General features: G+C 42.6%; 2 protein-coding genes across 13 annotated transcripts in view; both read right to left on the bottom strand.

The window, feature by feature from the left end:
* Positions 1 to 16,839, bottom strand: part of Il18r1 (interleukin 18 receptor 1) — a 35,303-nt gene extending 18,464 nt beyond the window's left edge. Inside the window, exons 1-6 of one of the 9 annotated variants that reach the window (NM_001161842.1) lie at positions 16,610 to 16,839; positions 16,034 to 16,230; positions 10,577 to 10,662; positions 7,451 to 7,697; positions 3,841 to 4,006; positions 1,325 to 1,469 (exon numbers count right to left, since the gene is read on the bottom strand). In NM_001161842.1, the coding sequence (NP_001155314.1) occupies positions 1,325 to 1,469; positions 3,841 to 4,006; positions 7,451 to 7,697; positions 10,577 to 10,634 (616 nt within the window). In that variant the 5' untranslated portion in view covers positions 10,635 to 10,662; positions 16,034 to 16,230; positions 16,610 to 16,839. The other 8 variants (XM_006495727.3, XM_006495729.4, NM_001161843.1 and 5 more) reach the window with 8 other exon arrangements.
* Positions 16,840 to 16,972: 133 nt separating this feature from the next.
* Positions 16,973 to 26,504, bottom strand: part of Il1rl1 (interleukin 1 receptor-like 1) — a 60,555-nt gene continuing 51,023 nt past the window's right edge. For 3 of the 4 annotated variants that reach the window (XM_006495744.2, XM_017319082.2, XM_006495741.1), the window contains exon 11: positions 16,973 to 20,625. In XM_006495744.2, the coding sequence (XP_006495807.1) occupies positions 20,222 to 20,625 (404 nt within the window). In that variant the 3' untranslated portion in view covers positions 16,973 to 20,221. The remainder of the gene's footprint in view (positions 20,626 to 26,504) is intronic. The other variant, NM_001025602.3, reaches the window with a different exon arrangement.

Raw genomic sequence — 26,504 nt, 5'->3', positions numbered from 1 at the left:
GGAGGAGGAGGAAGAAGAAGAAGAAGAAGAAGAAGAAGAAGAAGAAGAAGAAGAAGAAGAAGAAGAAGAAGAAGAAGAAGAGGAGGAGGAGGAGGAGGAGGAGGAGGAGGAGGAGGAGGAGGAGGAGGAGGAGGAGGAGGTGAAAAGACTGGCAGATATATGCTCGTAGGCCTGAGGATAAAGTATTATGTAAACAAGATAGCCTCTAGATACTGGCAAAAGACAGAGAAATATATTTCCCCCACACTCTCCAAAACTATAAAATGCTGTGGAAACCTTGACTTTAGCCCAATGAACTTATTTAGACATGTGACCTTCAGAACTCTAAGACAAGGTGTTCATTTGTTCAGAACACTGAGTCTTGGGGTGCTTTGCTGTAATAGTAACACAGGGGCAGCTATCAAAAAGCATCAGGTGACATGCAGGAGAAACATGTCAGTACAGTGGATGTGTTGGAGCAATCCCTGAGCTTGTGGGTTTGGTTAAACGTGTTGTCCACACTGAGTTTCTAGTTTACTAGGGCAGCAGGGGAGAAGGTCATAATTAGGGTCATGGTCATACCACATATCTTCAAACAGCTGGAGGGGCTTTCATAGAGGAACAGATCATCCATGAAGCTTTTGAAAGCAAATGAAAAGCAGTCAGGACAAGCTAAAGGCAGCAAAATGGACTTGAGGAAATATCAAGATAGCTGCACAGTCAAATTTACCTGTCAGTTCCCAAGAAGGTAATAGATGGCAGGTTCTTGGCTGTGCCATCTGAAGTATATCCCCGTGTAGTGCAGTTCAGTTATTCTCGGGTCCCTGTCACCATAGAGTCCTAGGTCTTTGATTGCCCTCTGGGCTTAGAGCAAATTGGGCTATGTGCTCCTCTCCAACTGGCACACGATGTCCTTGTTTTGTCAGCTGCCAGCTATTCTCCCAGCATGCTCTGCCCCTTCAAGGTGCTGGCCCTCCAAAATCCAGACCTGCCAAAGTCTTCCGCACTTCTCTTTCAACTACACAGCACACCCTTCAGCCTCCCTGACAACCCGTTTCATATAGCTGCAGCTCTAGTGCCTAGTGCCCCTCTAGATCAGCATAAAATTTCTTGACTACAGTGTATCCCTTGCGTTGGTGAATTCACCTGTGTTCTTTGCCTTCTAATACTAAGTACAGCTTATTGAATATAGCCATCGATAAAAAAAAATGTGTTTCAGTTGGGTTTATGGAAGCCCAAGATAAAGCTTTTAAACCTGAGACTTCAAGTGGTGTTGTATTCTCAAACCCGAGGAGGCCCCTGCTTCTCTCCTATGCGTTTGCTTCTTCCACAAACTTTCTCTTACCTTCAATAACTGTTATATTGACAGTCTTGGTGATGTTGTACCGTGTCCCATTATGGTGGACAGAAAACACGCAGGAGTAGTAGCCCTCATCTCCAAACTCGGCATCCTTCAGGATCCTTGGGGTTTTGGATATTTCCTTACAGTTCTGGTTTTGTCAAGGCAAGTTAAAAATACTTTAAGACACTAAAGGCAGCATAGTTTTAATTGTTCACATCCCTAATGCTTAAGATCTTTAGAGACAAAGGGAAACACAACAGATGACCAGCAATCCCTAAGTATGTGTCCCAGCAACTCACCCTTGCTTCCACTAGAGCAGTAAAGCACCCTGTTACCATTGCCATGGATGAAGAGAGGGCTCTTACCACCCCATCACCTGGTGTTCACACACATACAGAGAGAGAGAGAGAGAGAGAGAGAGAGAGAGAGAGACAGACAGAGAGAGAGAGAGGGAGAGAGAGAGAGAGAGAGAGAGAGAGAGAGAGAGAGAGAGAGCAACAGAAACAGAGACAGAATACTAAATAACAAAATAACTGCTTAGGTGAAGACTATCCATGAAACACACCTCTACTACATGACATACTTTGGTTCCAGTTCTGTGTGTAAGGGGAGGGTCAAAGGGAATACGGGCAGAATGACTCAGAGGACTAAGTAGAGAGTGCCTGCTCTGGATTCTTGATGTCCTGTACCAAAAGGTATAGATGGCCAGACCCATGGGCATACTTCAATCTTTCTTTTTCTCTCCACATGTCACAGTAACCAATAATAACATAATAAAGCCACGGTCTCCAAATCAGCACTCAATCAGCCTGTGGTAGGTCCTGGCCAATGTGGGAACTATCAGAAAAAGGAGATCTGAAACACTAACTTTGACCATGTGTCTCTGTTCTTCCACATTCCAATAACAAGGAGAACCTAATGCTTATAGACTTTGCCTTTTGCTGGCCATTTCTGGTGGCCTCTGTAGCTAGACCCAGGCAGTTATCCAAATATCTTGCAAAGTGCCCATGTGTGCCTCATATCTGCAAAGTGTTTCTGAGTATAAGGAGCATTTTATAAACCCAAGCAAATTCTTTTTAACATATACAAAATGCTAGAGGTCTTCATTTTTGGTTCCAATCAGACATTTCCTAATTCACCTGCCTTGTACCTCAGGAAGATCACAGACAGCTCACAGTCTGCGCATGCTTGACCTTCTGGTCAGCTGCTCAGCCACACACAGACCCAGAAATATGCATTTCCTAAATTTAGGTATTTGTGTATTGGGGCTTTCTTTAAAACGCAGAAACCAAGACTCCCTAATTTACATGTACTGCAAAATGTGTATATTTAACAGGAAAAGAAGGCAGGTAAACTCAAGCCTGAGTCATATGTTTTGAAAACATTTCAGATAGGAAGTTCCCCTGACACCTCGCATATCAAGACATGACAGAAAGAGCTACAAACACGCCCCAAGGAAACCGCCAGTGGCTTGGCTTCCACAAGTTCTGCTGTTCGGCTTTTGACAGAGTCAGCAGTTCAGGTTTCCTCTTCCACAGATATGATACAGGTCATGTTACATGTGTGCATGAAAGTGAATGTATATACTGTTTTATACATGCTAAACATGGAATTCAAGTGTGAACGTCTCCTCCATAGCATCTTCTTAAAAAGCTCTTACAACTTACTAAGGGAAAGGCCCACCAAGGAGGCAAACAGAAACCACACAGGCTATTCCCAAAAGAAGCTCTATTAGGACGCAGTCCCCACATTTAACTTAGAGTCGTTACGAGAACGACAGGGAGACATACCAAGTTTTTGAAATGCTTGATGTCAAATGTTTAACCTCCCAAAAGTATTATTTCTCATGTTAGGGAAACGTGATGAAAGCAGGTAGAGAGTAGGGTAATCAATTAGCCTCTCTCTGCTCCAGTCAGCCTATATGTGGGGATTTCCTTGAACAATTAACCACATTATTATAGTATTAATCATAAATCACCCAAGGATCTATACAAAATCATCCATTATAATCTGTAAATAACTGAAGGACCTAGGAAAGTTACACATGTCTAAACAGAATGAGGTCCATTAGGTTAAATTAAGTTCATACAAAATGCAGCTCAGGTTTGAAAGAAGGTTGTTCAGAATAAGGTATGGATGAGTAATCATCACATCGCTTCAGTTAGAGAGAGAAAAAAAAAAGGCAGGCAACAGAACACACTACTTCTAAGGACAGATGTTCACCTGGTGACAAAAGAAGCACAGCTGAGAGATTAGTTAAATAGAAGGACAATGAAAGAAGAAGAGTAGAAGCAGTCGCTGTGTACTGAACACCGACTACCACGCTACCCACATTGCATACATTAGCTCTTTATAATACCCATATGGAACACTTTCTCACACAGGCCAAGCAAGCAAGCCATGTGGACTTGGACCACTTGTTTTAGTGGAGGCCAAAATGGTCCACAGTCTTCATATTCTCCACATGGAATGTTATCTTTCTTATTGAGCCTTAAGTGGAGATATTGTCAACATGTTACCTTATACAGCCATGTGTCCTGGATCAGCTCTTCATAGTTAGGATTCTTACAAGTGATATGCAGAGATTTGTTAACTTCAACATCTCTGCTTGTCACGAGCTTGTCAGAGAAACAGCTGTGTTTGTTTCTTTTGGTGACATTTAAGGTCCAATTGCGACGATCATTTCTAAGAAACAAAGGTACAGAGGGATTTTATAACAAGTAAAGAGATTCTGCAACTACTTCTAATCTTCTGATTTACCCTAATTTCTATATGAAGAGATTTAATCATTGATGTGTAAGTTCTTCTCCGCCACCCCTCAGTTCAGAGCAGAAAGTTTACAATGGCCATGTGGTGAAAGATTGCACTCCAGTACGGTCTTTAAACACACACATACACACACGTGTATTCAATCATAACACCATGTGTGTAGCACATACACATCACACATATATACCAAATAGACTTCACACAGGCAGCCATTTGGCATGAACTTAAGAGAATTAATGTTTTAAACTTTATCATCACTGCTGGACAAATTCAGAGGTTTACAGACCAGAATAGGAAGACAGTCTTAGTTTCAAGAGATCTATAAGCAGCTGCCAACCTTGTCTTCTGATGGTGTGTGCACCTACACTTTGTGTTCTCTTTCTCAAGGCATGCTGTTCTGTGGACTTTTCCTTCCTATTGAATAAGCTGGAGTTTGGCACAGCCCTTGCACAACTGAGCAAAGGCGAGCTTCAGTAGCTCTCATGGTTGTGACTACTCTTCTCAGAAATCAGCCATCTTGAAGATGGTGCTAAATGGCATGTTTTTTAAACAACAGCATTTTTAAAAGTGAAAACATTTTCAATTGTATCTTTGCTTACACCATACATGTGATATATGGGTCCACATCCCAAAGGTAGCACATATATTGTTAAATTTTCCTGTGATCTGGGAAATATGTGTACACCTGGATTTTCCCAGGTCCTCTTTATATCTACAATGAGATGGACAAGAGAGAGCAAGTGGTCTATTGCTCAAAGTCTCCCAGATATTTTACAGTGTGTCAAAGACTCCCAGATATTTTACAGTGTGTGTATGCAAGGGAGATTGACCATTTCCCTAATGTTCATGTAAGTAACTAAACAATGTTTCCAAGGTCACACAAGTGTGTGTGTGTGTGTGTGTGTGTGTGTGTGTGTGTGTGTTGTACTGGGTGGGACCAAGAGTAAATGCACATTGGTTTGCCCCTAAGAGACAGGAGTGATTGGCATAATACTACATTTTCTCACTCCCTGAAGCCTTGTTCTTTATCTTGTAGTTCAACATAGAGGAAATCGGCCAGGTTTAGGGAGGGTAACAGACTGTCATGTGCTAAAAAGCAGTGACTAAGTGGCCATGCATAGCAGAGCTACTTGGCCCTGAAAAGAGCTCAGATTCCCATTGGCAGCATCTTCTTCTTAAAACTCCTCTTGTCATATCACGTTGGTTTCCACCTCTGCAATTCTCAGTTCTTAAGATTCAGCAAATCTTAACAGAGTGCTTGCTGTGCGTGGAAACCCCTTAGGAACCTAAACCAGGCAACACTCTGCACTCCCTGTCAAAGAGCAAGCTCAAAGGCTAGCAGGAAATTGAGATCAAGAAAGTCAAAATCTAAGACACCCCCCCACACCTTCCCTGTCACCCCTGGCCTTGAATCAATGCCACTCTGATTATAATGGCCCCTCTGGCTGAGTGCTGTTCAGGTTTAAGAAGCCCAGCTTAACAGCTGATTGCTCCGTTGTAGAGCACTTGCCTAACACGAACATAATCTTGGTTTCCATCAGCAGCAACCTAAAGCAAGATGAAAGAAAACAGGAAAGAGAGAGAGAAAGAGAGAGATTAATCAGGAAGGAAAGAGGAAGAAAGAAGGGAGAGGAGGAGGGAGGGAAGAAAGGAAGAATGAAAACAGAAAGACCTATTTTCTTCTCTCTGGCTCCAATAAAAGTGTTTTGTGCACCATTTCTTCACCTCCACTGGAGAAAACTCTCTTCTGTGTGACTTTCCTTCTTAGCTGGTTTTCTTTCCTTTTCAAAAGATGTTAGGTTTTAAGATTCTGTGTGCATGCAAGCATGTGTATGTACGTATGTATGTGCATGTAAGTATCAGTGCTGTGCACCAGAAGAGGCCCTGGTGCCCAGAGCTGGGTTCTAGGTGTTTAGGAGCCACCCTACATGGGTGCTGCAAACTGAACTCAGGTCTTCTGCAAGAGAAGCACATTTTCTTATTCATGAAACTCTCTCTCTCCTGCTTCTAATGCTCTCAAAAACGCTGGTCCATAAAATGTGACACAGGCATCGGGTTCTTCTTCTATTTGAACTAAAGATGTTCAAAGCACCCTCTTCCATGTGGAAGCTCCACTACACTCAAAGCCACTGTCAAAGTTTCATCCTTATCATCGGGTTGTGCTCCTATAAAATGTCGGTCTCTCAGGGTTAGCTGGACGATATGTCACTGTGTTGTGAGTTGTAGCATTTTTCACTCACTCTAGAAAGATCCAGTTGCAACATACATATTATAATTCTCTCCCTTAAAATATCACATCTACTGCACTGTTTAAAAAAACCAAGTTCTACCACATATTTCTGACACTCAGACGTTTCTGTGTCTAGTAAACAACTATGACCTCATTTTGTGAAAAACCACAGGAGCAAAAAAGAGGCTTTGCTGTGAAATCTCACTTCTCTTTCTTTAAGATGTGCTGATAAGGATCAGGGCTCGCTCTAGAATAAAGACAGATTTCTAAAAGAAATCTGCTACATCTCACAACACAGCGACATATCACCCAGCTAACCCTGAGAGACCAAAGTTTTATAGGTCAATGTCAAGTCTTTATAAAGAATGTTTACCTACACATGTATGCATGAGCCTAATGTGCATACATATGTATGTGCATGCTCTCTCTCTCTCTCTCTCTCTCTCCCTCCCTCCCTCCCTCCCTCGCTGTCTCCCTCTCTCCCTCTCTCCCTCTCTCCCTCTCCCTCTGACTTTGGCTATTAGCTTGTGGCTGGGTAGCAACTATATCTTTTCCCCAGTAACTTTGCCTCTTGTTTCTCAGAAACGTCCAAAATCTAGGCTAGGGTGTATTCCCCTAAGCTCTCTCCTTTCTCCCTTTCTCTGAAATCTGAGCAGGACATGTGGGAGGGAGCCCCTGTTGCTCTTGCCTCAGGTGCCATATCATCTGAAGTCCTCACTACCAAACCCACCTGAATTTCCTCTCTGCTAATCATTAACAAGAGTCCCTGCAAAGGAAATCTCATTAATCATTTAGTTTTATATATATATACATACACATACATATATACATATATGTATACATATATATATATACATGTGTATATATACATATATATGTGTATGTATATATATATATGTATACATATATATATGTATATATATATACACTACATACATACATACATACATACATATAAATTTAGAGTGACTGGCTTAATATTTCTACAATGAAACATTTGTTTCCTGTTGAAGAGAGAACAGGGAAGAAAAAAATGCATGGATTATCATGAGCTTACAAATGTGTATTTGATTTTCTGAGTCAAGGTCAAGAGTCTCAGGAAATACGTTAAAACAAATTGGCTCACTCACCCGACTTGAGAAATGTACGTTCCCTCATCCTCCATCTCAACTGGCCAGAATTCCAAGGTGTGATCATGAAAAGTGACTCTGGGCGAGCTTCTGTTGTTCAGCTCTCTATACTCATGTGAAGCACTGCCTTTGAACCATCTCATGGTGGCTGTTTCATTCCTGTGCACTGGTGCAGATATGCCACATGGCTTCAGATAAAAAGGTTCTCCCTCTACCACATGAATTTGTGATCGGTGAATACAACTTTCTACAGCAGATTGCAAGAGGAAAGGGAGATAAAACAGGACAAGGGTGATTTTTCCCTGATCCCCCTCCATGAGTATAAACAGTCAGTAAGAAAGCTGGGAGAAATCTCAGTATCGTACTCCTGTGCTGTCTTCTGTCTTAAGAGAAGACATACAGGAGATAAGACACTTTCAGAACCAAGATGAAGATAAAGCTGACGGCTTCCCCTAAACAGAAAGTTGAAGAGCTTAGCCAACCCTCACTCGAAGGCTTGGAGGCCACATCTTCAGAGTATGACACTTTATAACTTACTTTTAAGAAAAGGCATAGAATTCATAGGGTCATCATATTCCCTCGAAATGTCAGCACCATGGAATCTCCATGGGGAAGACAAGAAACCTGGGTACACATGTTCATCTCAGTCAAAGCAGGTCTCATGTCCCTTTGTCCAACCAGTCTGTCTCCTCGATCTGGGGAGGTTCGGGAGAGTTAAAGGAGTTCTTGGGTAGCTAAATCCTCACGGTGGCATGTTTCCACATAACTGACCAAGAACTGATGAATACAGACCATCCTTTCCCTTCCCATCTCCCCGTCTCTTCGCTCGGATTCTTTAGCTTTAGAAGAGTGGCCCTCTGTTCTAAATTACAGTTGTTGAACAGTTCTCAAAGCCACTCCACTGGATCTAGAATGCCCTTCATCCTTATTTAGAAAATCGGTCTGTTAAGTACATACAGTATTTTCTTAAGACCATACACAAAATGTTGTCTCCGTTGCTAGGGTCTATTGTTCAGAGCAACCTTTGGGAGGGCGTTAACTTAGATGTTAACCACAGCAAAAGAAGGAAGTGGCTCAAATGTTAGATCTACTTCAAAGTTCAAGAGTGACGCTGAGTGTCAGTCTCTTGCTGGTGCTTGTAACACAATCCCTATTCTCCATCTCCATCTCCCAACAGACTTGTTCCTTGACACTCAAAACAAGAGTCTTTAGCACTTCAATAACTTTCCCCAGTGCCTTAGAGACTTAGGGTTACAGCTCATATAGTATATCTGCTTTCTTGTGTGTGATCCCTCCACACATCATCAAGCCTACAAATGTCCACTCTTTTTCCTACATGCAATGTGAGCTCCTGACTTGTTACTATGCAGGGCTCAGCCATACCATGATTAGAGGATTCACTGTATATGTATTGAGGACTTAGATTATTGTAAAAGAATCTACTGGACAGTTGAAGGTATCCTAGGTTCCAAGTGTTGATTCATTTAAGAAACAAACCTGCTGCAAACATAAGTACTTGTACTTTGGTTGGTGAATACATGAATTCCTTTTTTGGAGATTGCCTCCATTAAAAAAAAAAAATAGTGGGCAGTAGGAAGTTAGGAATGTATAATTATGAGGAACCTCACGTCTTAAAATACCTTTCCTTGCATTTAGCATTACAGCCTCACTTTGTTGATTGATATGATGCTCTTATGTTATATAAATGAACAGAGGCCAAGGCACATGGACTGGGTGAGCAGGCAGTCCTGTTCTTCCATGGACAAAGTCGGTGGTTTAAGTTGTTCTGTGAAGACAACTGTGAGAGGCAGCACTAACAAGTTAAATGAATTCCACAGATAAAATATTGATACATATGGCTATAGTTCCTATTCATGAAAGGCACCAAAGGAACCTGAGCCCCAGACCTGACAGGATGTAGATCTGATTTTGTTCCAAGATTGTGTTTCATGGCAGTCATGAATAGGTAATAGATGTTTGTCTATCAAGCATGGAACACGTGGCACACATCTGGTACTTGGCACTCTTGCTCAGTAGTCCCGAACAAATCATTTCATACCAAGAAGAATGAACAGTCTTTAGGATCTGGGTATCACTGCATTGTGTGGCACATAGTATTCCAACAATGCATGGGTCTATTCATAAGCATACCTCCAGAGTGGAGATGTCTTATATAAAAGCAATCATAGCTAATCTCTGTTTTCCTGTCTCGATAATTCTCAAAGTAAAGGATATGGTCCCAAGTGTTCCCTTTTGGGTATAACATCCTGAAGTAAGTTAACTGGCTTGCTCCCTTTCTCCTGCAAGGTCTATGCCAAAGTTCCTTAGTCATAGGACTTCTTGCCAAAGAACAGGACCTTCCAATCCTTCTCTACTTGGAGAAGATCCCCAAACCACCACAGCTCATGAGTTAAAAGTTCTGTCTGATGTGTTCTGACACTCCCTTTAGCTTCTAGTCCAGCCTTTCTCTTTCTTATTTTTTTCTAGCACTTGGGTGATTTTTAAGAGTTGGAAAGTATTTTCTGTTCACTTCCATTTGAATATTCCTTTTAAAATGAAGGAATTCTTGCTATCCTATCAGGAAATAGAAGCTATATAAAACTGTCTAAAAGCTGGGTGTGGTAGCACATGCCTTTAATCCCAGCACTCAGGAGGCAGAAGCAGGCGAATTTCTGAGTTCGAGGCCAGCCTGGTCTACAAAGTGAGTTCCAGGACAGCCAGGGCTATACAGAGAAACCCTGTCTCAAAAAAACCAAAACACCCCCCCAAAAAAGAAAACAAATAAAATTGTTTAAAACCAGTAAAGAAGACAATTGTTTTCTTCCTCTATTTCAAACAGCAAGCAGGAGCAGTTGAGAGATGCCCTTTTCTTCTAAAGTGTAATTCAGTGTGAATCCGCACAGTGACCTGCAGGAGCATCTTCATCTGCTCCATTCCCAGCTCTCTTCCCCTCCCTGCCCCAGGAAGAGCAAGTATTTCTTGGAGTTGTAAAGTAAAATTTGAACTCACTAAATGTTAAATAAATTAGGCAACTTCAGTAACTGTGTCAGCTATCAGAACAAATCCCCATAACTTCCCTCTAGCTCTCTAACATAGTTTGCTTGTGAATGTTTATAAACCACTTACTTGAGGCACTTTTAACAATGAGAATGCAGAGTGTCAAGATTAATTCTTCATGATGCATGTTTAGGCTTCCACTTTGAATGGTATCTCTAGAGAAAGAATAATATAAGGTTAAGCTTATGCCCTCAAACAACCAACTCCATCTTACAACAGATGTTTAAACACTCTTCCGGCACATCGACAAAAGTACTCCAGCAATATCACATATCTTCTAAAATAGTCCAGTGTACCAAACTTTTAGTCACAAGGAACTAATAAATTTCAAGGCAATGAATTTTAGCTCCCACAAAACATAATTATTTAACAATTTTCTTTAGAAAATGGGGCCTGATATCTTTTAATCTGATGCACTAAACTTTGCCTTCAGTGTCCAAGCTAAATGCTAGAAAAAAAAAATACATGATTCTACAGATTAAACAACACATGGTCTATTGAGGTGTGAATGGCAGTTCCACCTGTGCAGAAGTGTGTGTGTGTGTGTGTGTGTGTGTGTGTGTGTGTAGGTACGTATGTGTGTGTGTGTGTGTGTGTAGGTACTTGTGTGTTGTGTGTAGGTGTATTGTGTGTGTTCTATGTATGTTTTGTGTATGTGGAGGGGTGTGTGGAGTGTTGTATGTGCAGGGGTATGTGGGGTTGTACGTGTATGTGCTGTGTGTGTTGTGTGTCTATGGAGGGTGTGTGTGTAGGTGTGTAGGGGTATGTGTGTGTGTGTGTGTGTGTGTAGGTTCATGTGCCTTATGTGTAGGTGTATTGTATTGTGTTCTGTGTATGTGGAGGGGGTGTATGGAGTGTTGTGTGTGCAGGGGTGTCGGGGGTTGTATGTGTATTGCTGTGTGTGTTTTGTGTCTATGGAGGGGTGTTGTGTGTGTGTGTGTTTGTGTGTGTGTGTGGTGATAGAGGGTGGGTGCAGGGGAGAGAAAGGCTTACTTTGACTCACTATTTCATAGTTTCGGAGATTTCAGAAAGTTTCAAAAGTCTGAGAATTATGATGCGCCGATCAACAGCAAAGTTTGCACAAGGTCTGGGGCATGTGACCTGGCACCTGGAGCACTGTCCCTAGAGGAGAAGCATGTGACATGATCTGGGTCCGAGTCAGCACTGGCTATCCTGTGTGCTTACTTTAGGCGCATGGATAAAGTAAGTAGAAGTTTCCTGTAGTTACAATGCTCTTTCCAGGACTCTGACCCCAGGGCATTTCTCTTTCTGCTCTGGGCTTTGATCCTAGAACAGCCCAAGCTTTACCTTTCTAATGTGAGTAAGAGGAGCAGAACAGAAGAACACTCTTCCCTCATGGAGTCAGGTGTTCAGTCTAAATATTCCACAAATAATCCCTCATCTCCTGTTTACAGAACCACCTATCTCTTCCACGCCATTGCCTCAAAGGAACTCGGGGCCCCATGGAACACAGCAGGACATGAAGAGCTTGGTTCCCTCAGAGGCACACAGAACGGACTAGAATCCCAGCCTGACAATGCTCAAGGAGGAGCTGTGGACCTTGGACAAACTAAGTGTCTGGAGAGTCCATTCCCAAAACACACAGGGTAAGGCGGCTTCCTCCAGAACCATCGAGAGATCGCAGTATCTAATGTTCATGATTGAAGACATCTGGGAGCCTGGCAGCCTTAAAGCCAAGGGCAACACCCAACGGCCGCTCACATCCCTTCCTACCTCCTCAACCACAGGCGAAGGTTTATAATAAACCTACCCAAACCACATACCAGTTGGCAAGGGATGATAGAGAACAGTGTGAAAACACAAAGGGTATCCGTTCATGGAAAGTACCAACCGTTCAGAGCCAAATTAGAACAATGCACAACTCGAAACCTCTGCCGCCCACTCCGACACCTTTATTAATGTCTGATATTTCTGACTTGGGTAGAATACAAAAGTGTGATTTTTCCCCGTGCCTTTTCTCCAGTTGAGGCTGCCACAGGCTGGCACTATCTTTTTTTTCCTTCCTTCCTTCTTCTTCTTCATTTTAACTTTTAACAAGAAATAAAATTACGCAATCATTTGACATTCTGATAAGATACAAGTTTCAATGTGAGATGAGTTAAGATCTCAGCATATCAAAACTCCACGCTGACCACACTGCTGTGTGAGTGTGCGTGGGCAGTACTCTGATGTTCTGTTGGGCTTCTTAACTCGTATATGTGGATTTAAGGAACTGGTGTTTTTTCATGTAGGAATTTTAAGGATTGTTAGTGTTCTCTTGCTGAGTTTTTCATTTTGCATTGTTTTGCTTTGATGTAACTTGAAGTAACTTACTTTTCTTCTTTATTTTTTTTCTAATTTGTAAAATAATATCTGCCTAATGTAGAATGTTTATAAAAACAAAGAGTAAATATAAGAAAAATTTCTCACAATGCACCATATTTCCCTATCCTTCTTGTAATTTTTGTATTTGTTTTCAATAATGAAATGATGCACAAGTAACTTCCTGTCTTGTCTGTCCCTCAGTTTTATGGGGTACCACTGTGGGCACCAGGCTGCCTGGATCTGAATCTTCAAGCCTTTCCTTTACTGGCTTAACAATCATGGGCCAGTCACCATGCCTAGCTGAGCTCAGAGTCCTTTATCCACAGGAGGGAATGACAGGTCTACCTCCCTGTGCAAAAGTGTTCCTGCCCAAAATGTCTAAAGAATAATGTCATCTAGTTATCGGCTCCTACCACTGTCCTTATTTCTTATCATTTTACTCGTGTTGGGATATGGTAGGACAGAAAAGAGGCCAAAAGCATGATGAATGCTTGCTACCCAGCCACATTCCAGAAATGTCTTGGCAGCTTCTACCTGCCTCAAGAGTGCAAGAAACTTCCCACCACACCCAGGTCAACACATTCTACCCCACTCTTCACATCTAACTAGGCCATCCAAGTGGAACAGGCCTCTGGTGTATTTGAATCTGCTTTTTCTTTTTATTATATATGATTTAAATAATCACATAATGCTAGCTGTTTCAGTTCATGATTATCAACTCTTCCATTGCAAGTGATTCTTTCTCAATTCCCCAATGTCTGGAATTCTACCCAATTTGTTTAATTTCTCTTTTGGCATATTAGCATATAGAAAACTTTATAACCATGCATACAAGTCAATACTCTTGTGTGTGTGTGTGTGTCTGAGTGTGTGTGTTTCCATCATTTTAAAGTGGAGATCATTCTGTATTTCCCTCAAAGGTAACACAGACATTCCTATATTCCTCAGTTTTATGATTTCATCCTGACATTTGACTTATTTCTAAACTTACAAACATTTCATTTACTTCTTTGTCAGGAAAATGGGACCGAATTAAACTTCTACTTCCAAAATAACTATGAATTATTTCTCTGTCCAATCAATTAGTGTTACCTTTCCTTTGAAGTTGGTTGATATCCATTTACCAAGAAAAGGCTCTCCTAGAGCTCGATTGGAAATCTAGCACAGGTAGGTGCCTGGCCAAAAGCACATGTGTGTAAGCATGAACACACTCACTTTCTCTCGGTTCTCACTGTGCCAACGTTCCATAGCAGCTGATACTAACCAGCCTGAGCCACTCTATATTGGCTTCTTTGCTAAATCGTTGAATGAAAGAAGCTTACAAAATACATACAGATGCAAGTCCCGACTCATCATTCGATTTATTGCACACCTACACCATCTCTGACTTCTTAAAGCATAATGTCTTCAAAGGTTTATTTTGACAGACATGCTGCCCACTAAACACACACGGGAGGCAGCCTGAGCCCTTGACTCTTCCACATTCCCAGCTGATTCCAGTGTACAAACAAATGGAAAGCCACCAATCTATAGGTCTTGCCTGTGCACTCAGAAAAGTACATTTCTTATTAGACACATTCAGTTCATAGTTGACATAAAAAATATAAAATTAATCCATATGCAAGCATGTATGTGTGTGCTCATAAATAGAAAGGATAGTTACAAACTTAGTTGCCCAATGACATAAACTTTTCTCTAGATTAAATTAAGTGCTCTTCCAAACGTTTTGTGATCTGGAGGCATAGGGTGAAGGCCAGATGCAAGGTGACAAGTATCTCTGTCCCCCAAGACAAGGGAGTCCTTTCAAAGGATGTCAATGTGGTCATGTCCTTAGGTCCTGAGTTTCTGTTCTGTCCTTTTGGGTCCTTACCATGAGGAAACTGACCACATTCTAGTAAAAACAGTTCATCTGAGCACATAGATACTAAGCTCCTTAAAGCTTCCAGGTAAACACACACACACACACACACACACACTCACGTCCATACACACTCAGTTTCTAAGGCTGGGAGAGTGGGAAACAACTAAGCTTGTGACAGTTGAGTTTCAGTGACTCACAGGTAAACATGTCACCTCAGGGACAGTCATTGCTTAACAAAACATGACCCTGATGTATCCCTCACACTGCTTTGGTGAATTATGACACCCAATGAGGTTTTTCTTTTCCTCGCTGGGACCGCCACTGAGCTGGGCTCTCCATGACTCTTTTTAAACACGCAGTCCCTTTTGCTACAGTCTCCAATGGGTGTTTTACTTCATCTGCAGAAAGGCGAATCAGTCTGGTACAACCAACAAAAATGATCTTGAATACACCCTTGCACTTCTGCTTTAAGAAAAAAAAAAAGGTGTGCACATTTGACTTTCCATCTGTAAGGAAAGGAGAGTCATTGCTACCTCACGACACTTAGCGTAAAAATGCCTGCTGCTATTATCTCCATTTTCCAAAATGTGCCTTCACAAACATGGATCCGGACATGAAGACCATGTTCCCTTTCCCCCCCTCCCCCTCCTCTGGGACCCTATCGTCCTTGCAATATGACACGATGTTTGGCATTGTCAGGAAGCTTGCCAGTTCAGGCCAACCCTAACACACAGCACTTCCAGGGCTCCTGGACCAACCTCCACTTCCTGGTGAGGTACCCAGGAGAAGGCTCTCTGCTTTTCCATAATGTGTGCCTAAGGCAGATATTCTTGTGACTGCAGTGTGTGTGTGTGTGTGTGTGTGTGTGTGTGTGTGTGTGTGTGTGTGTTTGTGTGTGTGACTCACGAGTGTGTGCACAAGAGTGTGAGTGTACATGCATGTGTGTGGGCGCTTGTGCATGCATCAGTGCACACATATGTACATGCATGTACTCATGAGGGAGAGTGAACTATTCCCCAAATCTGCATAAATGGGTCATTCACTGATGCGATAACTGAAGATGTTCTTAGATAAATTTCTGAATATTTCTCCCCTCACACCATTTATTAAACCTGATATTGCCTGTTTCATTTGTCTCCTAAGAGGATTAAGCAACTAAAATACAGCACACCTGTGTGTATTGTCAGCAGAGGGTAAGAGCTGAACAAATCAACTGTTGCTGTGTTTTAGCTGTTCATACCTCTCTACAAAGAACATATACATTTGTACTCACTAGTTATACACACACACACACACACACACACACACACACACACACATACACACCACTCACAATTGACCTTGTTTTCAGGATCGTTGTGGGTGGTTCCTCTCCTTGCTCCAGACAGCAGAAGACAGTGAGGACTGGACATCAGAGTCTGCCCTTACCTTCAGAGAGGTGGCCCACACACAGGCCTGGGCAGTGGCTTCTCCTTCACTTACATCTGTGAAGCAGGATTCGCCCAGCAAGTGAGACTAAATACCTCCTGGTCCACAACTGTGACAACAGACAGGGAGGGAAGGCACAGTGAGGCAAGGCCAGGAGCTTGATTAGAGAGATTTGGCAAACCAGAGAATTATCGCAGGAAAAAAAAAAAAGAAGAAGAAGAAGAAGAAGCCAACGACCGGGGGTAGGGAGGTGGAGGGCTGGGAGAGGAAGATCAGAATAAGAAGAAGAAAGGAAAAGCTAAGGTTTCAGGTGGGCACCGCCTGGGATGGGAGGAGCTCCTAAGAGCTGGGGGACTGAAGCCTAGGGCGCTACAGGCTGCTCCACCCAGGAGCGCTCAAGCTTTCAGTTCTGGGAAGACCTGTACTCCTGGCAGGGTTTCTCTGCATGTCCCTGCTCACCTAAGAGCTCCACAGTTCCCAGAACTAACCCCGACACCCCACCGCTGAGGCGATAGAGCCCCTGGAGTTCTCCTGCCTGGATCTCAGCTGACTCCTCCGCCAGACCTCCAGGGAGGCACAGCCACCGCCTTTGGCTTCCCGGAACCTGCAGCCTGTCTACTCAACCACAAGAACCACCTGTGTGCCCTGTGCGCGCCACACCCTTCAGGCAGAGGGCGCTGAGAACCCAGGACTCCTGCACTGCGGGAGGAGAGTCCTTGAGACTGCCAGGCTCGCAGAGCCAACATAGTGCCAGCCAGCGCAGGATGCCCAGCCTCCTGGATGGGTGGAAAGCCACAATTGGGAAGTTATAGTGAGATTTTAAACTGTTCAAAAGAAACGAAGGCCAAACAGTATTTCTAGATTTTTTTTTTTAATAAGCTAGAACTCTTCAAACACACATGAAGAAAACACACAAGGAGTCAATGGCACAATTATTTTTGCCCAGTGAAAAATAATTTGTCATACAATAATAAATAGGAAAGGCATAACATTTTGATACATGGAAAACAAGCATTTAACAAACTTCAACACTCTTTCTACCAGAACTCACAAACTGGACAGTAGGACGGCTCCTTCCCTTCCTAATCTAATACAGAGATGGCTACAAGAGGCAACACGAGGAAACGCTTTGTTTACCTGTAACTGGTAAGCAAATAAGGTCAGCTCTGCCTGGACAAGCACTTTGAAGAAATGAGGGGAACAAAAGTAGAAATGGGAGAAAGCCCCACAGAAGACATTTTTACATGGATCATGCTTTGAACCTTTCAAAACAGTAAAATAAAACTAATATTTTGAGTTTAGCAAAAGCATCAAAGCATATGTGTGTTCATTACAGAAAAATCTATTATTTCTTCCCTTTCTTCTTCCTTCTTCCTTCTTTCCTTTCCTCCTCCTCCTCTTCTTTTTCTTTGTTGTTGTTGTTGCTGCTGCAGCTGTTGCTGTTGTTGTTAGGACAGGTTTTCTTTTTGTAGCTCTGGTGTCCTGGAACTAACTCTGTAGAGCAGGCTGGCCTCAAACTCACAGAGATCCACCTGCCTCTGCCTCCCAAGTGTGCCATGCTGCCCAGCTCAATTACATGCAAATAGTTTAGACTTATCAGAAGAATCTCGGGAACAAATAATAATTCTCTTTAGTCATTTTCCATGGATGGAGCAGCAGGCATGAGGAAGCAACTATTCCCAGGGATGAGATTGGAGAGAATTTCATTTTTAGAGGTCTTCATTCAGCACAATCATGGAATACACACTCAAACTCACACGGCTCACAATGAGATTTCATAATCACCAACATTAATATTTATCCAGTTCTTTCTGAAATCCGAATACTTCTATTTTCAGTTAGCAAAGAATCCAGCACGTTACTATGTTCCATCCAACCTAAGAAAAATTACTATCTGAGGTTGCTAAGGGACGTCCTCACAGCCACAGAGCAAGGATTCCGTTATCGGGAGTGAGGACTTCCTCCTGATTGCACGTTCTGGGACATGAGACAGTTATGTACACAGCATGCTTTTCAGTGGTCAGTTTTGGCAACTCACTAAGAAGTAGATGAAGCTGCAGAAGATCAAAACCTTCTACTACAGCAGAGCAGGTGGACTTAGCAAACCAGGCAACCACAGGGTGGATGCATGCGAGGGGAAGTTTGAATTCCTCATCACCCTCAGCTCAAGCTTCAGCCTTTGAACTGAACACTAGCAAATGTTTACCTGGCAACCCAGCCTAAGGGTACAGACTAAGAGCACACTGTCCCCAGAGAAACGGGCTACTCTAGATCCTCTACACACACTTCTGCATACGGCTTCTCTGCAGCCTCATATGTTGACCGTGAGTTCAACATTCCCCTCCTTTCAAGAGTCTCCCAAATTCTGTGTTCATTGTCACCTCAGCCTGGAGTCCCATCACCGACTGAGCAACTCAGCTAAGGCAGGGCTCATATCTATTGGCAAAATTCAAGGTACCTGTAAGACACTTGCCTGGGCTCTGGATCCGTTTCCTGGGTGCCTAGGACCTCACGGTCTGTGTGTGCTCCTGGAAAAGACTGTCCAGAGGACCTCTGACTATAGATTGATTCTGTTCTGTCCAAATTCCCTACACATTTCATAGGAGTATCACAAAAGTTAGCTGTCGCACAGTGACAGATACATTTCAGTAAGTAGGAAAATGTCCCGATGTGACATGGCAGACCTGTTTCTCATTCTGGCTGCTTCAGCCATAGTCTGCAGCACAGTCTAAAATGAGACATTTGGAACTTCTGTGAATGTTAAAGAAATCAGCCACCAGTTTTCATTATGGTGGTAAATAGGAAAAGCTGCCTAGTCTGTAGTGTACAATCTCAGCTATAAAAGTTATCGGTATAAAATTTAATTATATTTTAAAATACAGACCTACCAAAATTAATCTTAAGAGTTATGATTTTCATTATATTTCCTTTCCTTTCTATTATTTTTTATATTTTATCATACTTTCTCTTACACCTTATGTTTTCTAACACATCTTTACATTACTTTTAAAGTGAGGAAGTATTTCTAAGAAGAATAAAAAATATATAAAAGGCATTTAGAACTGAAAACATGCTCGACTGTAATGGCAATTTGGGTAAGGTATTCGACCAAATCTGTTAATACTGACTTGACAAAACTCGGTAATTGACGAATAAAAAGTAAGAAATTCTGGTGTGTTAGGAATGAGGTTTACATTGCTAACAAGTATTTAACAAACGTCAACGCTTTTTCTACCACAATTCACAAACTGGTCAGTAGGACGGCTCATTCCCTTCCTAATCTATTACAGGGATGTCTACAAGAGGCAACACGGAGAAACGCTTTGTTTACCTGTGACTGGTAAGCAAATAAGGTCAGCTCTGCCTGGACAAGCACATTGGAGGCTCTTTCCGGCTCTCTGCCTCTGGGAATGAGACTGCTCTTTGAGGTGAATCAGAACTTTATTCTGAAAGTGTAGGCTTAGCCCGGCGTGGTGGCGCACGCCTTTAATCCCAGCACTCGGGGAGGCAGAGGCAGGCTGATTTCTGAGTTCGAGGCCAGCCTGGTCTACAATGTGAGTTTCAAGACAGCCAGGGCTACACAGAGAAACCCTGTCTCAAAAAATCAAAAACAAAAACAAAAGTGTCGGCTTGATATTCAGAATGTAGATAATTGATGAATGAGAGGGGAGGTCTTATGGAGGCTCGATGCCCCAGCATAGGGGAACACAAGGCCTGTAAGGCTGGAGTGGATGGGCAGGTGGGGGGGCACCCTCATAGAAGCAGGGAGGAGGGAAGCAGGATGGGGATTTGTAGAGGGGGCACCGGGAAGGGGGATAACCTTTGAAAGGTAGATAAATAAGATAATCAATTTTAAAAAGCTTTTAAAAGAAGGAACAAAAAGAGAAATAAAAGAAAAGGAAAAAGCTCAGGGTTGATCTTGTGCCACAAGAGTGAAGTAGGAAAAGGAAACCGGAAACAAACGATGGGTGGCTCCTACCATAACCAGGAAAATAAACTAGAGTTGCTCTTTAGCTGAGACTTGGGGCCCCCACCCTTGGCATTTCAAGTCTGCACACCTGCACTCCGGTGCCTACTGCTGGGACTCCGCAGCTCTCAACTCAAAAGTGTTTCAGGTCTAAGCATGCCTTGCCACTCAACGGAGCCGCAACAGATGCCGTCTTGGAGGCTCTTTCTGGCACTGGCATTTGGTACCTCACATGCTTCCAGAATTTGGAACTTAGAGACTGCTTGTCGGCCACATGATCTTCCCTCCACTTGATGGTCCCCTGAATTTTCACAAGATGCTGGAGAGAATCTTGCAGGTCCCCAACCTGTAGTCGGCTTGCCTCACCCAGAGGCTCCATTTCAATAAGAATCACCTTGGAGTTGTTCTGGATGAGGGCGCTGTGCAGAGCAATCTCCTGCTCGTAGGCAAATTCCTTGCTGTGCATCATGTGAGGGGCCAGAACAAACACCTGTCTTCTGCTATTCTGGATACTGCTTTCCACCACGGTGGCTGCATCTACAGTCAAGAGATGGATGGAGACCTCATATCATTCCTTGTGTACGTTTAATGTTTGAATCATGAATGTTCTGGACATAAGAAGATTCTGAGCTGAAAGCATCATATTCATAAAGTAGGAGTGAGTTGCCAATTTTGCTACAAAAATATCTTTCCAAGGGCCCTGTGTTTACTCAGATAAATCAGTGCTAACGAAGAGTCGTCCCAGATACCTGGGATAGTGAAGGTCTCTTAGTCTATCATCTCATAGGAGATGCAGAGTGGACTTCTCCGGAGCATGGAAGACAGGAAGCCACAACCTATGCACAGTGCACTGGCCAGCTACCAACTTTCTCTAAGGGAAGAGATGTGTTGTGTTGGCAGCTTTGATGTAACTGGTTGGAGGAGAGATCAGAGTTCATGCATCAATGGAGAGAAGTAGGAACTACCCAAGAGAGTCCTGCCAACTGACAAAGACAGTACAAGCTTGATTCCAAGAGAACGTTCAAGCGTCTGAGTTTGGCTGATATGGAAGTGGGATAGAGAAGTGAGGATCTGGCAGCTACATACAGCCCCATAGACAAGTGGAGAGCCTACAGATCCTTGAAAAGATTTGAGACACAGAAAGAACCCTAATGATCGTTGCCTGATATTTTCTACCATCACAGCAGTCAGCAGGAGAGCTGGAGAAGCAAGGGGGGGCCCTAGGAAGAGTAAGATCAGACTACCCTCATAACTTGTGCATCTTCAGGTCTTTTATAACAGTGTCAGCATTGATTGGATATTTGAGAAGAAAATAGGTTGACCCGTGCACATGCCTGTCAACCTATCGGTACTTACAACCCTCTTCTTTAGTAGATATGTCAATTTAAATAGTTATAAGGCCTAGGCTTGTGATGATCTGTCTCTGTTCTCATTCTAAACCAGGGTTTCTGAGGAATCAAGGGAGAGTTGACAGGGAAGGCAAGAACACTCCTGTAGGCTATCCTAAATGTATCGAGGGCAGAAAGACAATAAAACCTCTGCTGACACGGCTGGAGTTGAGATAAAACTGTCAAAAGTACATGAGATTAGCTAAGAAACAAAACTAAGAAACAAAACTAAGAAACAAAAGCTGCTGTGCTGCTGCCTTGGAATACAGATTTGTAAACTGTGTCGGCATCATGAAGAAAACCAGCAGGACATTTCTCAGGTCTTTCAAATATCTTTGCCATAGGCTGTCTGGATATCAGAATCAAAACCTTTTTCTTGCCGGGCAGTGGTGGCGCATGCCTTTACTCCCAGTACTTGGGAGGCAGAGGCAGGTGAATATCTGAGTTGAAGGCCAGCCTGGTCTACAGAGTGAGTTCCAGGACAGCCAGGGCTACACAGAGAAACCCTGTCGCAAAAAAACAAAAACAAAAACAAAACAAACAACAACAACAACAAACCCAAAAAACCTTTTTCTCGATTCTGTTAGGTCTCCTGAAGAGGTTAGCAAGTTTCAGAGATGGCTCTGCCCAACTGTAAAGGATTATAACCGTCTCCTCACGACGCAAGCCTTCAGACTCTGAACCTTCTTGCCAGAGATTTTCTAGCTCGCCCATGGAGCACAGGAAGACAGATTTTGGAGACCATTACAGAAAACCACTGGTCAAAAAGCAGAAAGCAATCAATGGTGGGGTCCCAAGTCACAACTGGTAATGTACAATATGACTCCTTTGCCTAAGGCTCAGAGGACAGAGGGTGGAATGATTCTAAGAGCCAGAACACCAGGTCAGCTGCTGTGAGGTTGTGTCTCCTAGAAATGCCAGAGAAGCTTCACCCATGACTCCTTATCATGAATATGGCCAGGATGTGAACACTACAACAGACATGCTATCAAAGAAGGGCAGAAATCTCATGAGGCCCCAACCATAGTCAAAGAACTACATACAATTAAGAAATGCAGTATCAAGAGCATATATGTATGGTTCACCTGATAAACCAAAAGGCGAATGCAAATATATAACTCTCAGTACTTACTCCATGTACTAAAGTTTTTTTATATTAAAAAAATTAAATCGACGTATAATGCATTCGACATCATAAGAGTTACTTGGATGAGCCCTGTAATTGATCACACAATACCAAGTGAAGCCATATATATATATATATATATATATATATATATATATATACAAGCAATACCAAATTGGAGAAACAGGCTAGATTATATGTGTGCATGTGTGTGTATGTGTGTGTGCATGTGTGTATGATTGTATTGTGTGTGCATGTGTATGTTCATATGTGTACATGTGTGTAGCGGTGTATGCATGTGTGTGCATGTGTGTGTACCTGTTTGTGTGTGTGGTGTGAGTATATAGGTGTGTGTGTGTGTGTGTGTGTGTGTGTATGCAACAATAACAAATTTTAAAAGAACATAATTTAGAAGCAGCAAGGTAGAGGTACTGGAAGGAGGGAAGAAAGGGTGGAAATGTCGTAATATTTAATCATTAAAAGCGTCCGAGTTATCCTAGTGTGATACAGTGGAAATCAAGTTGCGGCAATGGTGGCTATTGCACAGCTGAAGCCTTGGACTCATCTACCATGTTCCACCCACATGGCTGTGAATACATCATTGTTAGGACAGCAGTGGGGGAGAAGAGTTGAAGGTGAGCATCGCCCAAGCAACAGCCTAAAAGCTCTGGTCTTGGGACAACCAGATGGCCAGTAAGTAAAGGTGCTTGCCGCCAAGTCTGAGAACAAGAATCGGATCCCCAAGACCTAGACGTGATAGAAAGAGAGAACCGGCTCTTTATAAGTTGACCTCTCACTGTCACAGGCATGTGTGACACACACAACATATATGTAATTTTTAAATATCTCTGCTCTAAGTCAAGTATGGTAGTTCATGCTATATCATAATTCACATGTGTTCGAAACCAGCCTGTTCTACATAGTGAGTTCCAGGCCAGCCAGGGGACCAGGAAAGATCCTGTCTCAAAATAACAGTTAGCCGGTAGTAAGTAAACCTCTGATCTTAAATCTAACCTGACTATCAATGTAAGTCCTTCACCAATCAGCAAAAAGGCTAGATCACTTGCATAAATTATTTTTTGTTAATGACTATGTGTTTACTATGAAGTAAAAATTCTAAGCTAAATTCCTTAATGTGATATAACATATTACAGTATAATATAATGCATTAGCATTATATATGTAACAAGATGCAATAACAATGTAATAATATACGGTCTGAGCAGCACGGGGTAGCTAGGGCGCACAGTCGGCTGACTACCTCCAGCTACCCACAACACCCACCAAGCGATCTTAAGACTTCTGGCGAGTGGAACACAGCATCTGCTCCAATCCATTCGAGTGGGACTTGAGACTGCATTAGTCAGGGAAGCAAAAACCCGGTCTGAGTAGGGGCACAAGCCCCTTTCGGTCCGAGCAGCACCGGGGTAGCTAGGGCGCACAGTCGGCTGACTACCGCCAGATACCCACAACACCAGCCACGCGATCATAAGAATTCTGAGGATTGGGATCTGCCCTGCACAGGAGCGCTTTGCCTGAGCATCAGCAGCAGACATCTCGGTTCCGGGACCCCGCCGAGTGTATCCTGTACAGGCAGGTGACCATTTTCCCGGCCAGAGGATAGGGACCTGTCCGGCACGGGAGCGCTTTGCCTGAGCATTGGCAGCAGACATCTTAGTTCCGGGACCCTGCCCAGTGTACCCTGCACAGACATCTTAGTTCCAGGACCCCGCGGAGTGTATCCTGCACAGCTCCAGAGAATACCAGATGGTGAAAGGCAAAGGTAAGAATCCTACTAACAGAAATCAAGACCACTCACCAACATCAGAACGCAGCACTCCCATGCCAGCTAGTCCTGGGCACCCCAACACAACCGAAAAGCTAGACCCGGATTTAAAAGCATATCTCATGATGATGGTAGAGGACATCAAGAAGAACTTTAATAACTCACTTAAAGAAATACAGGAGAACACTGCTAAAGAGTTACAAGCCCTTAAAGAAAAGCAGGAAAACACAACCAAACAGGTAGAAGTCCTTATAGAAAAACAGGAAAACACATCCAAACAGGTGATGGAAATGAACAAAACCATACTAGACCTAAAAAGGGAAGTAGACAAAATAAAGAAAACCCAAAGTGAGCCAACGCTGGAGATAGAAACCCTAGGAAAGAAATCTGGAACCATAGACGCAAGCATCAGCAACAGAATACAAGAGATGGAAGAGAGAATCTCGGGTGCAGAAGATTCCATAGAGAACATCAGCACAACAATCAAAAATAATACAAAATGCAAAAAGATCCTAACTCAAAACATCCAGGAAATTCAGGACACAATGAGAAGACCAAACCTACGGATAATAGGAGTTGATGAGAATGAAGATTTTCAACTTAAAGGGCCAGCAAATATATTCAACAAAATTATAGAAGAAAACTTCCCAAACCTAAAGAATGACATGCCCATGAACATACAAGAAGCCTACAGAACTCCAAATAGACTGGACCAGAAAAGAAATTCCTCCTGACACATAATAATCAGAACAACAAATGCACTAAATAAAGAGAGAATATTAAAAGCAGTAAGGGAGAAAGGTCAAGTAACATATAAAGGCAGACCTATCAGAATTACACCAGACTTTTCACCAGAGACTATGAAAGCCAGAAGAGCCTGGACAGATGTTATACAGACACTAAGAGAACATTAATGCCAGCCCAGGCTACTATACCCGGCCAAACTCTCAATTACCATAGATGGAGAAACCAAAGTATTCCACGACAAAAGCAAATTCACACATTATGTTTCCACGAATCCAGCCCTTCAAAGGATAATAACAGAAAAGCAGCAATACAAGGACGGAAATCACGCCCTAGAACAAGCAAGAAAGTAATCACTCAACAAACCAAAAAGAAGACAGCCACAAGAACAGAATGCCAACTCTAACAACAAAAATAAAAGGAAGCAACAATTACTTTTCCTTAATATCTCTTAATATCAATGGACTCAATTCCCCAATAAAAAGACATAGACTAACAGACTGGCTACAAAAACAGGACCCAACATTCTGCTGCTTACAGGAAACCCATCTCAGGGGAAAAGACAGACACTACCTCAGAGTAAAAGGCTGGAAAACAATTTTCAAGCAAATGGTCTGAAGAAACAAGCTGGAGTAGCCATTCTAATATCGGATAAAATCGACTTCCAACCCAAAGTTATCAAAAAAGACAAGGAGGGACACTTCATAGTCATCAAAGGTAAAATCCTCCAAGAGGAACTCTCAATTCTGAATATCTACGCTCCAAATGCAAGGGCAGCCACATTCATTAAAGACACTTTAGTAAAGCTCAAAGCACACATTGCACCTCACACAATAATAGTGGGAGACTTCAACACACCACTTTCATCAATGGACAGATCATGGAAACAGAAACCAAACAGGGACACAGTGAAACTAACAGAAGTTATGAAACAAATGGATCTGACAGATATCTACAGAACATTTTATCCTAAAACAAAAGGATATACCTTCTTCTCAGCACCTCATGGGACCTTCTCCAAAATTGACCATATAATTGGCCACAAAACAGGCCTCAACAGATACAAAAATATTGAAATTGTCCTATGTATCCTATCAGACCACCATGGCCTAAGGCTGATCTTCAATAACAACATAAATAATGGAAAGCCAACATTCACGTGGAAACTGAACAACACTCTTCTCAATGATACCTTGGTCAAGGAAGGAATAAAGAAAGAAATTAAAGACTTTTTAGAGTTTAATGAAAATGAAGCCACAACATACCCAAACCTATGGGACACAATGAAAGCATTTCTAAGAGGGAAACTCATAGCTCTGAGTGCCTCCAAGAAGAAACGGGAGAGAGCACATACTAGCAGCTTGACAACACA

The sequence above is a fragment of the Mus musculus genome, chromosome 1, assembly GCF_000001635.26.
Source record: "Mus musculus strain C57BL/6J chromosome 1, GRCm38.p6 C57BL/6J".
Classification (NCBI taxonomy): domain Eukaryota; kingdom Metazoa; phylum Chordata; class Mammalia; order Rodentia; family Muridae; genus Mus; species Mus musculus.
The sequence above is the reverse complement of the archived record's forward strand: the minus strand, read 5'-3'. Positions and strand labels throughout refer to the sequence as shown.